The 16,795-nt window shown below is 33.1% G+C and overlaps 1 protein-coding gene across 1 annotated transcript in view; it reads left to right on the forward strand.

Moving 5' to 3' along the window:
• LOC148951465 (LLGL scribble cell polarity complex component 2-like) overlaps positions 1-16,795 on the forward strand; it is a 109,062-nt gene that overhangs the window by 46,568 nt on the left and 45,699 nt on the right. The window contains exon 7 of the mRNA XM_089091117.1: positions 446-673. Within this exon, the coding sequence (XP_088947243.1) occupies positions 446-673 (228 nt within the window). The remainder of the gene's footprint in view (positions 1-445; positions 674-16,795) is intronic.

Raw genomic sequence — 16,795 nt, forward strand, 5'->3', positions numbered from 1 at the left:
GGTAGGTAAAAAAATTAACTTCAATATTTGCTTGCCAGTGCGAAAAATAAGCTTGCCCGTCAGCCTGTCCTTGCCAATTTGCGGAAGATAAGCTAGTCTTTCCTTACATCAATTGAAGAGCGTTGGATGGGGATTTGAGTAATATTATTGTCCAATTCATGGCTTTCTGCAGTTGAGAAGAAATCTCTTCCTTTTTTATTTTCTGCACCTATGCCTTAGGTCCCAGGTATGAACCCAGACATGCCAAAAATCTAATTTAAGTTTTGTTTGTCAGTTACTTGCATAATAGGCTAAACCCTTACTCAGTTGTAAAGTACTCATTATTGAGACGTCGCTAGCCTATGTAGGCAGCCTGTAGGCAACTTTTATTAGAGATTAGGAATTTGTTTTCCCTGGCCCCTCACTTATTGTGTGTTTCGTTTTGGTGAAGTATATTTTTTTCCAGCCATGGCCAATAGATGGTGGTGAAACTGGTGAAGTTGATCAGCTAGAAGATCATTTAGTTTTAGTAACCGGACACGAAGACGGATCTGTACAATTGTGGGACATAACTACTACTGCATTGAAGCATATTCTGAAATACTCAACCTCTCCTCTATTTACTGGCGATGATTTTGAAGTTGGAGGTGAAGCTAATGATGATAATGAAGAAGAATGGCCTCCTTTCAGAAAGGTAATGTAGCACTTTTTAGTGTCTATAATTCGAGTGTTATTTGGAGGGTTTGCTTCTAACTGGAACAAGCTCATATTAGATATTTTCAGATTATTCTGTTGATTTATGATTGTATTTTTAAGAATATTCTAAAGTATTTCCGTAGATGTATAAAACATACGTGTAATCGATTTTAATAGCAACTGGGCTCCAGATCCATCTGGCTTCTTTTTTGTTTACATTTTTGTGCTTTTACTCGTGACGTCAATTGGGGGGAGGGGGTGGCACTTGTCCTCAACCCTAAGATTCTTTTATCCCCCCCTTCTCCCCTAAACTTTGAGAAAGTACCTTCTTATACGTTCTTTTAGCATTTTGATTAAAAAATGTTTTTTTGCCATTTTAATAAAAAAAAACACAGAATTTACCCCCTTAGATTTCGAAAAATACATCCCCCCCACCCTCTAGTCTCCTTCAATTGACGCCACTGGCTTTTGCAAAAAGTAAGCCATACTTATTATTGTAAATTGGTCTGACAGTTGTTTACTGATGTTCTGGGATAGCAATTGAAGGGGGGAACAACTGCCCCCCAACATTTTTTTCTGACCTTCCCTCCCAACTTTTGAAAATACCCTTTATTGATATTTTCATTGGAATAAATCTAAGAACAACAAAATTGCCCCTCCTAGATTTTTTAAAACAGATTCCCTCATCCCCCTATAGTTTCGTGAACTAGTACCCCTACTACTCTTAGTGATCTTACATAAATATTACCAGAAATAGAGGATGTAACTTTACCGCTTAACTTTGGGGATCTTTATCTTGCAATTTTTTGTTATAGACTTAATTCACTTCGTTATTTTATTGTCCCACTTTATTAGTATTTTTTGATCTTCATAATATTTTTTCTTTAGTTTTTTTTCTAACTCTTGGAGAAACTTGTGTTTAAATCTTAAGTTTAAATACCAAATTTATTTAAATGTTACGTCTGATCTAATTTAAGCTGCTTAAAGCCCATTCACAATGAGATTTTATTAATACTGAGATTTGCCAGCACCAATTTAAGCCAATCAGAATTTTTCATAGGATTTTTTGGTTGGCTCAAGTCAGCGGTAGCTAAATTTCAGTGTTAGTAAAATCTCTTTGTGAATGGGCCTTTATGCATTTGCAGAAATTGTAATCAGCTCTTCTCGCTTATTATTTATTAATTCTTCTGGAGGTTAGAACATCCTTTTATTTGCTGATGATTTAGCAATTGTCCTTAATTCAGTCACTGGTATAAAGTGTCTATTGAATTTAACAGGTGAATTCCAAGATACTTTAGATAAACCCGGAAAAACCAGAAACTGTGATTGTTTCTGGTGATTGCTTGTGATTGTGATGTGATTGTGACACGTTGTACAAGAGAGAGAGAGAGAGATTTATTCTAAACCAACAAACAATTTAACATAAGTTTAGCGGCCACCCCAAGAAGTACAAAATTGTCCAAGGGGGTGGCAAAAATACACTAACATAACAAAAAATAAAAAAACGAAAAAAAAAACCTATCTATATCATAGTCCCCAAACAGCACCACAAACCTTACACCTTAAAATTTTCATTAAATTTACTATCATATTCATAATTATCACCCCCAGGAGCCATAAAAATTTACCAATATCATCATTTAAAAAAAAAAAAAAAAAAAAAAAAAAAAAAAAAAAAAAAAACTAAAATTCATACTTAATAAAAAGCATCCCTTTAACATCGATCGGGCCGAAACAACCAGCGGAATATTAATCTCTACAGATGACCTAGTATCATAATCATGGACAGAAGATCTCAGGTTTGCCAAGCTATCAGAACACGGGAGGTTTATATCCTTCCGAATCCGAAAAATGAATAGAAGTGTGTGCAACTCCCGTAATACGGAAGCTGGCAGAATCTTTACACGCTCATACGCGTTTCGTACCGAATCCCGGGGTTGTAGGCCCTTTAACAGCCGAACACCTTTGTTTTGCAGAACTCCTACTGCCCGAACAATAGAAGGAAATGTTCTAAGCCAAACGATATATATGGATGGATAAGGGAAAAATAAAGAAGACGCATAACAAAAGGAGGAAAAAATGCTTAAGTTTTCTCATTATACCCAGGTTATGAGACACGGTTTTACAAGGAAAAAGGTTTCTTATTCCGGCAAGAACTAAAAAAAATGAAGTTTTCTTAGGACTTTAACGGATTTTCTTGCTGACATTTTTTAAATGAGGAAAAATATGTGTTTGTACTCCCACCTCTTTCGCCATGACAAGTCTTTACCACAAAACCGCCATGAGAGGGGAAACTCTTGCACCCCCCTGAAATAATTTATTTTTTCAAATTTACTACTATATCCCGTATGCTAATTTTCAGTTAATGTGTCCTTTTTGCTGTTTTGATGAACATATCCCCGCCTCTTCAAGGCTACTCCTTCGAGAGTGCCTAGCAAAAAGTATTATCATGGCCTACAAAAGCTATACTCATCAACCTTTACGCTCTTTTTATTATACCAAAACCTTTCTCAATTTGATTGTTTTTGCAGTAGTGGATTACTGTTGGATTTAAGGGGGTTAGAATAAGAATAGTAATTAAACTTTTCAAGGATTAATAAGTTGCCTTCAAAACAGTAAGTTTCCTTATTTTCATTAATGTTAAGAGTTTCTGGACGAGCTATCGAACATTTTAATTACAGATATTTTTATTATAAGCTAGGAATGTATATTATTTATGCATAGGAGAAAAGGAATATTTAATTTGAGTAATGGGAGCTAATAAGTATGGCAAAAGAAATATATGTCTTTTGATGGTGAATATGAGTTTTTCCATTCATAATGTCCAAAGACTTTAGTTGCTAGAATTAACTATAAAAGTGTAAGAATATGGCCTTTAATCATTGTATATATTATTTATTTATTTTATATATATATATATATATATATATATATATATATATATATATATATATATATATATATATATATATATATATATATATATATATATATATATATATATATATATATATATATATATATATATATATATATATATTTTATTTAATAAACCACGCATTTAATATAATCTATTTAATCTTAAAATCCAAATATGACACGGAGGAAAGTCGAATAATGAGATTAAGAAAAAAGGAATAAATCTATTAGAGCTGAAGGTCAAATTTGCCAATGTTTTCATTCCACCTCCCTTTTCAGCTCTCTACATTTTTTTTCAGCTTCTACATTTTTTTCAGCTTCTACATTTTTTTTGCAGCTTCTACATTTTTTGTACAACGGTGACAGAGAAACTCTGCTTCACTGTCTTTTCGAATTTATTGTTTGACCTCCACAGCAAAAAGCAGCCTAACTTCTTCTGTTCGGTTCATCTGAGTTTCTCTTTCCAGAAGTCTAGTAGGTCGAAACATATCCATAAATTCTGAAATTTAAATGTCAGAAAATGAAAAGTCTTCTGAACGTCCCACTATCGACTGATTAACATAAAAATAAAATAGGGATTGCTGACAGGTGTCAACCAAAAGGCCCATAACCTTTAATGAAAATGAATAAGATTTAAATTAATGTCCGTTTAAATTATCTACAGTTCCTCAGCTTTTTAATTTAGTATTATACCTAAAAAAAAAAAAAAAAAAAAAAAAAAAAATTAAAATGAATAATTAATTATAGTTCTTGAATTCCCTTGACAGTTTATTGTAGCTTATGGAAAAAAGAAAGGAACAATGAAATAAATGCATTATGATGAAGGGTTTCTTTGAATCGTTGTGTTTTCTTAGCTTGTGTCCTTTTTAATTTAACTAATGCATGAACAGAACAAAAAGAAAGGTAAAAACACTAAATTAGTTTGTGTGCTTTGTGAGCACAAAATAGGCAAAACACATAAAAATTGTTCAGAAACAAATCAAACAAGATTTATATATCATTATGCCTAAACTCTTCGTTTTGAGTCTTTTTTGGTTTTTGTCTTTGTAATTATCACTTGTATTAGTATCAATGCGTATTAAAAAGTGATAAAAGTGTAAAATCCATTTTGTCTCTAAAAAACATAACCACCGTTATTTAGCAGAAACATAATATAAAAAAATATAAAAAAAATATTTTTATAAATAATCTAAAATGATTATAAAAAAAAGAAATATAAATTAAATAAATAAATTCAGTTTGCATTAATGATAATTATAAAAAAAAAATATGTTAATTATAAAAAAAATAAATAAATTCCAGTTCTTCTTGTTTTTTTTTTTGTCTTTTCTATTAATTTTGCTTTACCTTGGGCTGAAGGTACAGCAACCCCATATGTCAAAGGAGCAAATTGACCCACAAAAGAACCCCTTTCATTGAAATAGGTTTAATTATGCACATTTTTAGAAGCTAGTGTATGTTCTGTTTACTAACCTATACCTAAATATTTTATGTTCAATATAAAGTAATTTTTAAAAGAGAAGAATCTACCAACCTTCAGAATATTTCAGGTTGGAATCGAAGAATTTAATACCATCTTTTAATCTAGAACTCTAGAATTTAATATCTATTAATATCTATAATATATATATATATATATATATATATATATATATATATATATATATATATATATATATATATATATATATATATATATATATATATATATATATATATATATATATATATATATATATATATATATATATATATATATATATATATATATATATATATATATATATATAATATCTATGCAAATCTAGATTGTGATAAGTTCAAGTCAAGCTTGTTTTGAGTGTTTCTAGTTCTGTTGGACGACGCTGACCTGTCAGTGAAATTAGTTGTTATGGTTCATATTATACATAGGTCGAAATACTGAAGCTTCTTCCCTTCCTAGTTTTGCATTGTATTTTCATTAAGAGATGATGCTCTGATAAAAATTAGGTGTTGTTACATCTGTATCTGATTCCTTTGTTTGGGGGTATTTAAAATATATCTTATATTAGCCGCTCATGTTATAGGATAACACCTATCTTTCGGTTCTTTTCTTTAACTGTTCAAATTTGTATATGTATCTTGTATTTTTTATTTATTTCTTTTTCCTTAGGAAGTTAATTAAAGACATGATTGATAGCTGTGCTTGCTTTTGCAGTGGACTATTTGACCTAAATCTGAAAATAAGCCAGGCATAAATAAGCTACCGGCTAAGAAATCATATATCTTAATTTTATCCTGACAGTGAAAAGAGCGAATAGTTTGAAGATAATAAAAATTAATGCAAATGTACCAATACTCACGAAAATAGGGGTGGGAGCGTGGCTTTAAATTCACAACTAGTACACCTTCTTTTTACCCCGATTAGTACTCCTTGAGTAAAGCTCAGTGTGTTGCAGTCTGAAAAAAATGGCCCTGTGGCCACATGCAGGCCTCTAGTGCCCACACTATGGCCTGTTAATACGTCAATACATTGAATATTGTCTGCTGCTGTATGTTGAATTGCATTACATGATGTAGCCAAGGTCGTAACCAAAGGGGGGGGGGGGGTTGAACCCCCCCCGAAATGTTTGCCTTACTCGTAAAAAAATTAAAAAAATGGATATAAAAAAATTTTTTATGCTTTTTTTGTTTTTTTTTTGTGTAACCAGACCCCCCCCCCCCTCCCCCGAAATTTTTTTGGAGTAAAGCCTCTCCGAAAAAAAAAAATCCTGGGTACGGCCTTCGATTTGACGTTCCAATCAGTGAAATTTTTATTATGATTCTGGGTGCTTTCTAGAAGACAGTTGTCATTAATTATTACCAATCATTTGTTGTTATTTACGTTCTAAAACGCCAGACATTAAAAAAAAAAAAAAAATGGTAAATTCTTGGTTTACAAGCCTAGAAACAGCTAGTGTTAAAGCCTTTTGCTTATTATGAACATATTAGGAGTAGAATCTCTAGTTTTGAGCCCTTTTAGGGTGTAATAACAAATAATTAATTGCAATTTTAGATAATGGGTTTCTTGAACACATCCTCTATCTTTCGATGGCTTAAAAGCTGACAATGAAATAATAGTTCCATCTAGTCGTAATTAATAGTCAAACCTAAATTTAACTAAGTCATATATTGCATGACGCTGTTTATCTGACCTTTCTTCTCTGACAGAACTTTCTTCTCGTTCGCGTTGTCTAATTTCTCAATTATGTATTGTATTGACCGTCCTTGGCGTTTGCAATTTAGTCGCTGATTTGTCTTCATGGAGATGTGCTTCCTTAATTTTTGACGTAATACCATAAATCAGATTTTTTTTTTTTCAAAGACCACACTGCCTTTCTATAATGAGCAAATAAACGTTCAAATGGGGATAAACCTAGTGGGTTTTACTTATTCGCCATCGGACGTTCGATAAGTTTTGCTTCGCCCACTTGACCTAAAGGAATGGTTTAAAATCTTAACCATCTTTTCTAAGTTTTAATCTAATGCCAAAGCGAAACATCTATGAAATTAAGGAAGCAATGCCAAAGTGAAATACTACAAATTAAGGAAGCAAACAAATAAACGTTCAAATGAAGAAAGGTCCATTTATTAGACAGTGAAAATGATGCAAAAGTCTGGATATTTCGACCACATATACAGCGATCGTCATCCATTACTTTTGTATCTGTTTTCTCTGTCTAATAAATGGACTTTTCTTCATTTGAACGTTTATTTGTTTGCTTCCTTAATTTGTAGTATCAATATTTCGTAAGTTGTTAATTTTGCAATTAATTGTCAAACCTACATTTAATTTTGTCTTTGATGCTAGGAAGACGTTAATCTAGCCTATTTTCCCGCTGAACGTTCTTTTGGTTATATCACCCTGTTTGTATCGTTTTGAATAATGTATCGCATTGACATTGTGTGACCTTTATAATTCATCGTATTATATTTGTCTCTTTGGAGATGTTCTTCTTCAATTTATAATGTCTTGGATATACTAGACATATATTGAATTTTTAATCATGCTGTTCTCTTTAAAGGATTAAAAATTAAGTAGTTCAAGTTTATTCAATTATTTAGCTCATGCATCATCAATGCACAAATTGAAGATTGAGAAGGATGGAAAAGGGACTGAGAAGGAGCGTGGAAGGGAGAATGAGAAAGATGGAAGAAAGAGGGAGACCGGGGTAGAAGGCAAATAAAAACATTACTGAACTAACAGCCAATCTGACTAGGAGGAGGTAATTTTGAGGGTGATTTCAGATGGCTCGGAGCCGGTATTTTAATTCTCTTTTCTTGAAGGGATAGGGCATAAACCAAGCATTTTTTTTTTTTGGGGGGGGGAGATTTTGGCTCGAAAAAAAAAATAAATATTGGCACAGTTTATAGGAAAAAAGTCTATTTGACAATCACTTGGAAAGTTTTCAGGCCTCGAATGCCGTCTCTAAGGCTTGTTTTGTTGAAGGTTTATATAAGGGTTACTCCTAGTTGCGTGAATTTGTTTTAGTTAAGATGAACCGATCATAAGTAGGTTTTTTACATTTACAAGGACAAGAATGAACAAATTGGAAACTATGGAACAATTAATATAATATTTTATAATTGTTCAGTAAGGAAAAGCAAGAGAGAAAAACTGTCTGGCTGATTCTGGAACTCCCGCTGTTTCTTCAGAAAAACGTGACTAGGCATTGAATATAATTTAATTTACCGTACATCTTGTAAAATAGATTATGAATTTAAAAAAGTAATTTGTTTTTTAAATAAAATAGTGGGCTTTTTCCTTACAAACCTTTTTCCTTACATTACCTATGTCACGCTTTACTTTCTAGAAAAAATTAATTAGAAATAGAATGTAACTCAATTTACTTCTCACCAGCTTTACCTTTTTATCTTGGGTTTTTACTTCCCATAGAAACCTGCCAGTTGAATCAAATATTTACTGAATGACAGCTGTTACTGCTGTAAGATTTCTCTCTGACACGGGGAAGAGGATCAGAGAAAAGCTCTCTATTTCATTTCATTTCTACAGATTGTCCAAGCTAAGAACAGTTCGTTTGAAAAAAAACGTGTTCCATTCACCTGATTTTTTTTCTCTGTTGACTTTATTGATTCTATTGACAATATCTGGCACCTTGTAGGATCCTTGTAACTAAGTGTGATGAAAAGTTTTAGAGTTCAGGAATTATAACTTTAAGAAAATTTGAAATAGAGTTGCTGAAAAGGGTGTCTGTTCATTGGAAAGGACAGAAGAAGGATAGACTCGTCTGGAGAAAGCTCTTGCACAAATCTAGAAAAAGGAAGTTTTAAATAATAAAAAAGTAGACAAACCATTTGAAGACCTTTTAATCTCCAAATGAACTAAAAAGTAAAATCATCTCTTCCTTCCATTTGAGAATATTGAATCTATTAAAGACTTATTATGAAAACGTGGGGCAGTCATGAAATGTTCTTATCAAACAGTTTGTGGTAACGAACTGTTAGCAAGGAACGACTCGGCCCAGTAGGAATTAAAACTCATCGAAAGCTACGAGCCTGGGAAAATTTGCCTGATATTTGAAAAAGGGGGGGGGGACGCCATCCAAAAAAGTAAAGCAATCTTAATGAAAATAGCACCATCAGATTAAATGTCAGAGAACCCTACTGCAGAGGCTTCAATATCCAATGTAGAAAAATGCGGAATTTTGCATTTTTTCCCAAAAGAAGGATCACACATGAGTGTTTACTTGTTTGTCTTTCTTTTCTCAGGAATAATATATCGAACCAATGGTAATAGAAAATTGGGAGAGGGCTCATTCGACCGGAAATAATTTTTTTTTAGTGCCATTTTCAAATGACTAAAAGATTGGAGGGCAACTATTCCGCCTCCCACGGCCTTTTTCTCCCCAAAGACATCAGATCAAAATTTTGAGATGGTCGTTTTATTCAGCATAGTTAAAAAGTCCAATAACAATGCCTTTGGGGATAACATGATCCCCCATAGTCCCTGGGGAAGGGAACGTAAGCTATGTAATTTGCCCTGTTCATATATAGAATTTGTTAGTGGGTAATATACGAACATTTTTTGGGGGGATAGTTTTCTGGGGGGGATTTCTATGGGGAGAATTGAATAAAATGGATCAGAAACTAAATAGAAAACAATTTTTGAACATTATTCTTTAAAACAATAAAAACAGCAGGGAGTAACATTAAAACTTAAAACGAACCGAAACTATTCCGGAATTATTATTATTATTATTATTATCATTATTATTCTGGAAGGGTTGACCCTTCCTCAACCCTCGCTCTTTGCGCTAAAGTTCTACGCTTTGTCACAATTCTTTAAGAAAGGATGCTCAAACACAAGGTCATTGAATTTGAATGAGAAGCATTTTAAACCTCTACTCTTTCATTTTTAGCCTTCAATTTCAATTATTCCAGGAAAAAAACAACTGTTCTTACTTTTTAGGGCATTTGGAGATGAAAGTATGCTCTAAAACGTCATTTTTTATATTTTTTATTCTAGACATCTTAGTTTTTCATAAATCTTTTCGATCAGAAAAGCAGATTCTTTCATATTTAACCCATACGTAACGATTCATGGTCTATGCCAAAAAGTATAGATAACTTACATGAGTGGAAACTGGGGCTAGTGTCAACGAAAAAATCACCAACACCATCTAGTATGTGGTGTTTCTTGGCCTTTTTAGTGTAATAATAAGGCAAAATTGGTGTAAGTGACAAAATTAGTGTAATAATAAGTGTTTGACCTCAATTTTTAAAAAAGACATAATTGCGAAGCTTGAGAAAAATGTCAAGAAACGTCAAACGCTAGATGGCGTCGGTGATTCTTTTTTGTCGACAGTAGTGCCAGTTTCAACTCTTCGTAAGTTACCCATACTTTTTGGTCTATGCTACCAAAATCCCGCTTGTAAAGTCAATGCTAAGACCACGCCTATCGTTATTTCAAAAAACCAAACAGCATTACTTGTATATGATATATACAGTATTTTTAAACGGGTATGCAATTTTCAGCGAAGATTTACCTCGCGTTCAACCGGCCTCATTGCATTTTAATTGCAATAAGTTATTGATTTATCTTGCTCTATTGGACGTGGTTTGAACACCAAAATATATTTTTTGCAAAAAAAAAGAAAAAAAAAAAAAAAAAAAAACCTGAACACCCATACTACTAAGCTCATGTTTTGGTGTCAAAATCAAACTTGTGGCTTCCAAGGATTATTGTTTCTTTCATTTCCACATGTTGTCCAAACTTAGCGCGTCTTGTTTGAAAAGAATTTTTCGTATTTCTGAAGATAATGTAAAAAATTATTGTTTTTCATTATTCAATTATCTATTATTATTTCCCATTTTCAGTTGTCATTGTTTTCATAGCATGGTTTCCCAACCTTAGGCCTTTGTGGGCTACTGATAAATTTTGTGCATTTTGATTTAATAATAATAATTTATTTTCGCCCTTTTTCAATACTAGAGGAGTGTATAATGCAGTAATGCTCTATTATATACAAATACGTAACGAAAAGAAATTGAACAAATCGTCGACTGTACGACAAAATAATAGTCATAATTCAAACGAAAAATATTCAGTTGAAAAAACTTTCTTTTTTTTAATTAATCCGTCACAAAGGCCTATCTGTCTTCTTTACTGTGAACTGTAGGTGGTTCAGCGGGAAGTCTGAAGTTTTCTTACTCTGGTCTTCATAACGGGCCGACAGTTCTTTCATTATCTTAGAAATGTCAAAAACATGGTATCTACAAAGCAAAAAATCGCAAAGAAGAGAGAAACGAGGACAATAACAGCCAGTGAAAAACAAAAGAAAAAATTACGCAAATATTTCAGTTGAGACCTCCTCTCAACCGTCCTCAGTGGAAAATAATAATAATAACAATAATAAAAAAATAGAGACGAACGTCCAAGGACAATATAAAAATGAAACCTCAAAACAAACACTGAGACTAAAATAAGGACCCTTTCGAAGCAACGATGAAAGGGTAACTGAATAAAGAATATAATACTGGACGGCATTTCACAGTTTCATTTTGTGTAAAGCATTCTTAAAGGCTAATCGCTTACTAGGGTAGGGTATTATCAGAGATTCTACTAGGTTGTGAAATATGAAGTTCTTTCATTCTCTTAGAAATGTCAAAAACATGATATCTATAATAAAGTTTTGTAATAAATATTTATGATAAATTATTTTACTGCCGCTGCATTCACCTTTTCTATTTCCTTTGTTGACTTTATTGATTTGGTTTAAATATCTTGGCACCTCGTTGGTGAGAAGAAAAAAGGTCTTTAAAGTATAGAATAACTATATTAAGGGGATCTCATCTTAAGATGCCGGTTGGGAAGGTCAAGTGAGGTAGTTTCCTGCGTAGAAATTGGTTCTTACTGTTGTATTAGAGGGGAATTTTTATGACAAAAAGAAGCCCTCCTGGCTAGAATTTTATCCGACCCTTCCTTAATATTGAAATGATGTGACTGAAGATAAAAGTGTATTTCAAACTGATATGGTGTTATGTTTACAAAAAAGATAGTATTGGTTAGCCAAGGTCAAATCGAACCTTTACTTTACATAGGAATTAAGTCTTAAGTCTGAAGTCAAAGAAAATCGAGATGGTAAAAGTTACAAACAAAGGATCGGGGGTTGGGGGGGGGTGAATTTAATTGAATCCCAATTTTATACTGCCTCCAGCTAGAAGATGTTTGAACTCACCTGCAGCTGTGGATTGTAAGATACAAATAGGAAAATGAAGTGATATTTTGACGAGGATGGCACAGCAAAGGACCAATTGAAACATCACTTGATTTTTGATGCTTGATAATCCATTGCTGCAATCTTGGTAATCCAATTTGATGCTTGGTAATCCATAGGTGCAGATGAGCTTAAATCAGATGAATTCTTAACTCAAAAGCTGGAACGAATTGTCGGGAGTCTTCCGGATTTCTTCCGGATTTTTGCTTTTTGGTAGTAGGCACTTGTTTCTCTTCCAATTAATGAAGCAAGTGGCCTTTGAGTTTGTGATTCAAAGTCCTGTCTTTGGCAGAAAGACTTCTTTTTCAAATTATCGCTGAACATATCCATGTCTTAATTATTTGTTTAAAAGTTACTACAGGATTCAAGTATATAATTATATGTTTTCCGCCTTTCTAGCCATCATTGGTGCGACACTCCAAAGTTGTATGTAAAGATGAAACTGACTCAAGTATAGCGAATCAACTTTGTTAGCTGGTTGATCTTAAATTTGTTAGCTGCTCTGTTAGCTGCTTGATGTTAGCTGCTTGATCTTAAATCTTAAATGTTAGCTGCTTGATCTTAAAATTAATCATCTTGAGGATGTTGTGCAAATACAGAAGGGTACTCTACGGCTGCTACTCTTAGCTTATCATTCCTAGCTTTATGCTTTGAGAAAGCTACCTCATGATATCTAGAGGTATTTGCCTCTTGTCAGGTACTACGCGACCTCACTCGTGCCAACTGACAATTGCTAAAGCCAGAACACATGGGTTTTGACCCTTTAGCATCCACCAAAGAGCATGGGTAACGTATAAGAGTCGGAACTTTCCCTAGTGTAGAAAAAAACCCTTGACGCCATCTATCGTTTCGCGACACTTGGCATTTTTTCAGTGTAATAATAAGAATAATTTATTTGATTTGTCTAGTTGGTAACATTAGTGCACTAATAAGGGTGTAATCCCAGTTCCTAGCAGAAAATGATTACAAAGCTTGAAAAAATTCTAAATGTCTTCAAAAGCTAGATGTTATTCATTTATTTATTTTTTTTTTTTTTTTTGTCGACACCAGTGTCAGTTTACACTCTTAGAAATTACCCATACTCTTTGGAATCCACCTTATTGTCTCAATCTTTCGCCAAATCACCTGTTCCTTATTCCTAGAATTATAAATAGCGCTGTGAAGCTGCTAATTCATAGCACAGATGACTACTCTTCAAGTGGAAGTGCGATTTTCGAGCGATGATTTTTTAGGTTACCAATCAAGCTTTCTTCTTGTTAGATATTTTTCAAGATGATAAAACATGATACCCCCTTTTAGGTCATACTCAGTCTGTTACGAAGAAACTTTTGTGGAAATAAAAGAGAACGAGATCTGTGCGTAGAAGCATCAATAATTTCATTTCTATTGCTTGTCCAAGTTAAGAGCAGGCCCTTTGAAAAGAAAACATGCTCCACTGACCTGATTTGATTTTTCTGTTGACTTTATTGATTTGATTGAAAATATCTGCTACCTCTTGGAAATCCTTCCTTTTTCTTAGGTTGATGAAAAATAAAAAGATCCTTAGAGCTTTAAAATGACGATCATAATCAGATTTGAAGCAGAATTTGTAATAAAAGGGTTATTAGTTAGGATAGGAACAGAGGTGGTTAGAGGGGGCACTTGCCTCGGGCGCAAAATTTCAAACAAATAATCTAACGGCTGTAATATTTTTGAAATTTTATTAATAAAGTGGAGGGCGTAGTTAATAATTAAAAATAATTAAAGTAATTAAATTAAAGTAGCTAATAATAATTAAATAATAAATAGAAAAATAACAAAATTAAATTAATTAATAAATTTAAAATTATTTTGTTATAAATGCAAATTTTGTGGGAGACAGGGGGGAGGTGCTAATCAAGATTTTTCCCTGGGCGCAAGAGAGGCCAGAACCGCTAATGGATGGGAGCGAGAGATCTCTCCGAAATCAACCTGTTTTACTAAAGGAAACAGCTGAGAAAAAATCTAGTCTTTCCCATTTTATGTATACAACTGTTTTCCAGTAAATCTTCTGGTTATCACAATTAATATTCCTGAAAGCTGTTCTAAAATTGATTATCTATTTTTCATGGCTGCAGAAGTAATTTGAAAATAAAGCTTTCAAAACCAATCAACTCAAAAGGAATTTTTGTCAGTTGTAATATTCATATTTGTTACTTAACACCTCTTGAATTGACGCGATCAAATTTTTTTCTTTCCTATTTTTTTATCTACATGACATCCTATATTTAATTAATGACATTCTATATATAAAAATAAAATAAAACATATTTTAATGCATAAATGACTTGGTGGAGGAAAATGTTCATAATTTTTAAATTTTTTTTAGGGGGGGGGGAGTATGCTTAAGTCCTGATGAGATTAAATACAGGAGGGTTGTTTTGCATCTCTCCTGTTAAAAATTTAGCCTCTAATATTGATTGACCGCCCTTATATCAGGCTTCTAGATTTTCTTGTTCAGAGAGTTTGTATGCATTGTGGGTTTTACTTATTCGCCATCGGACGTTCGATAAGTTTTGCTTCGCCCACTTGACCTAAAGAAATGGTTTAAAATGTTAACCATCTTTTCTAAGTTTTAATCTAATGCCAAAGTGAAACATCTATATTTGATTTATCGAATGGACTTAAAATAGTCTTTTTTTTCGTTTTTTTTTCTTTTTTTAAATGGACTTAGGGAAATTGCATTCTAAAAATGAATATTTAGTGCTTAATGGAAACAAGTGCTTTCAGATCCATTTTTGGTATTATCCTTGTTTTTAAGGAGTGTCCATCTGACTGTATTTAAGATAGGGGTCGTCCAGTTTCAAAAATCGCGTGCACCATGTGGCCCGAAATTGGGCCACGCGTTAGTTTGAGGAGGCACAGTGTGACGGATGCATGCCTATGGGCGATGGAAGAGTGCCTATGTGTTGCACAGAGCGTGTCATCATGTGGCGGAAGATGATGTGCTCTTAGGTGTAAATTAGGTAGTGGAGAGAGAATAACCCGTCGGTATAAAGTTCAGAATCAAATGCTCTGAAAGTATAATCCAAAAAATGTAAAAAGCACACATGATTGAATTGGCTTCTAAATGGCTTATATGGTTTTAATATTTTTCTCCTTTCTCTTGAGTTCATTTCCTTTATTCTGACATAAAACGAAGTTTTGAAATACTAACTGCTCTCAGAAGCACGCTCATTATAAGTAGAAATTTGTTAACGAGTTCAAAACAAATTCCAAGCATCCTCCAGTAGGCCATTATAGGTTGTATTTATAGAACTAGATTTAAAGGATAAAAGTTATTCTACCACTTGTAAATCGTCAGGCGTGCTTCAGTTGAATTTGTTTAACACATTTTGGCGCCTTATTGTTCATGAAATCTGATTTTGTTGTATTTTGTTGCTTATCCAAACTGAAAATTTTTAAATGAAACTCTTAATGATTTAAGTTACTGATTGAGCAGGCACAGCTGTTGGTCTAGTAATGGCCTTTTCCCGTGATATCGTCGTTCCGCGATCTGTTCGAGCGGGACTCTGTTTTAGTTATCACGAACGGGTTTGGGCTAAATTGATCCACAATGAAATACCTTGTTTGACGAGTTTGTTGATTTAGAAATTCTGAAGTAAAAAAAGTATGGGGGTAATTCGAATATGAAATGTGACGCTTTTTGTCAAAGGGTATCTATTTTTCACCCTATGAAACTCCTTAATCTATTAAGTATCTTTAATAGATTGATCTAATCTGGATTCCAAATTCTTTTTTCTGTCTAAAAAAAATTTGGAGGCTTTATTTAAGGTCAGTCAGTTTCTTGGCTATAGGTACATCAAAAATGTACCCACTCCTTGAGGAACAAGGCCTTGCGCTCGGTAGGTTTAAACCGCAGTTCCCTGAGTTTCTAGGTGCAGCCTCGTCCACTGTGCTGTCCTTTTTGGCTTGTAAAATATTTTTTTTTGTTGCTGCTTCAATTTGTTTGTAAAGTGTTTGTTTGAGGTTTGCACTCCTATTGTCAATTTTTACTGTCTTTAATTAAATTACGATATACTGACAAAATTTTTGGAATATTTGTGAAGTATAATCTCAACGGGTTCAATTTGAAAACTCAGTGGTTCAATTCCATTGAAAATTCTTTTGCTAATTGCAGTGGTTTCAGCGGTACATTTTGAAAACTCAGTGGTTCAATTCAATTGAAATTCGGTACTTGTGTGATAAACCCCCTACCGCTCAAGTTGTTCATTCATTGACGCATTGTAGAACCGTTTTTTTTGTTTGTTTCTTTCAGCTGAGCATGAGACAAGACAAAGAGAAGTGACAGAATAGATGTAAAATATATAATTTGGGTTATATTTGCCCATTAAGGAGGATGGGGGTGAAGTATTAGACAGTGTGAAGTTAGAAAACAGTTCTTGTTACATAATATGCAGAATAATTGTACCTAACAAATTAAGCAT

Source organism: Artemia sp. Qi Xiang Cuo, chromosome 6, assembly GCF_049724085.1.
Source record: "Artemia sp. Qi Xiang Cuo chromosome 6, ASM4972408v1, whole genome shotgun sequence".
NCBI classification, from domain to species: domain Eukaryota; kingdom Metazoa; phylum Arthropoda; class Branchiopoda; order Anostraca; family Artemiidae; genus Artemia; species Artemia sp. Qi Xiang Cuo.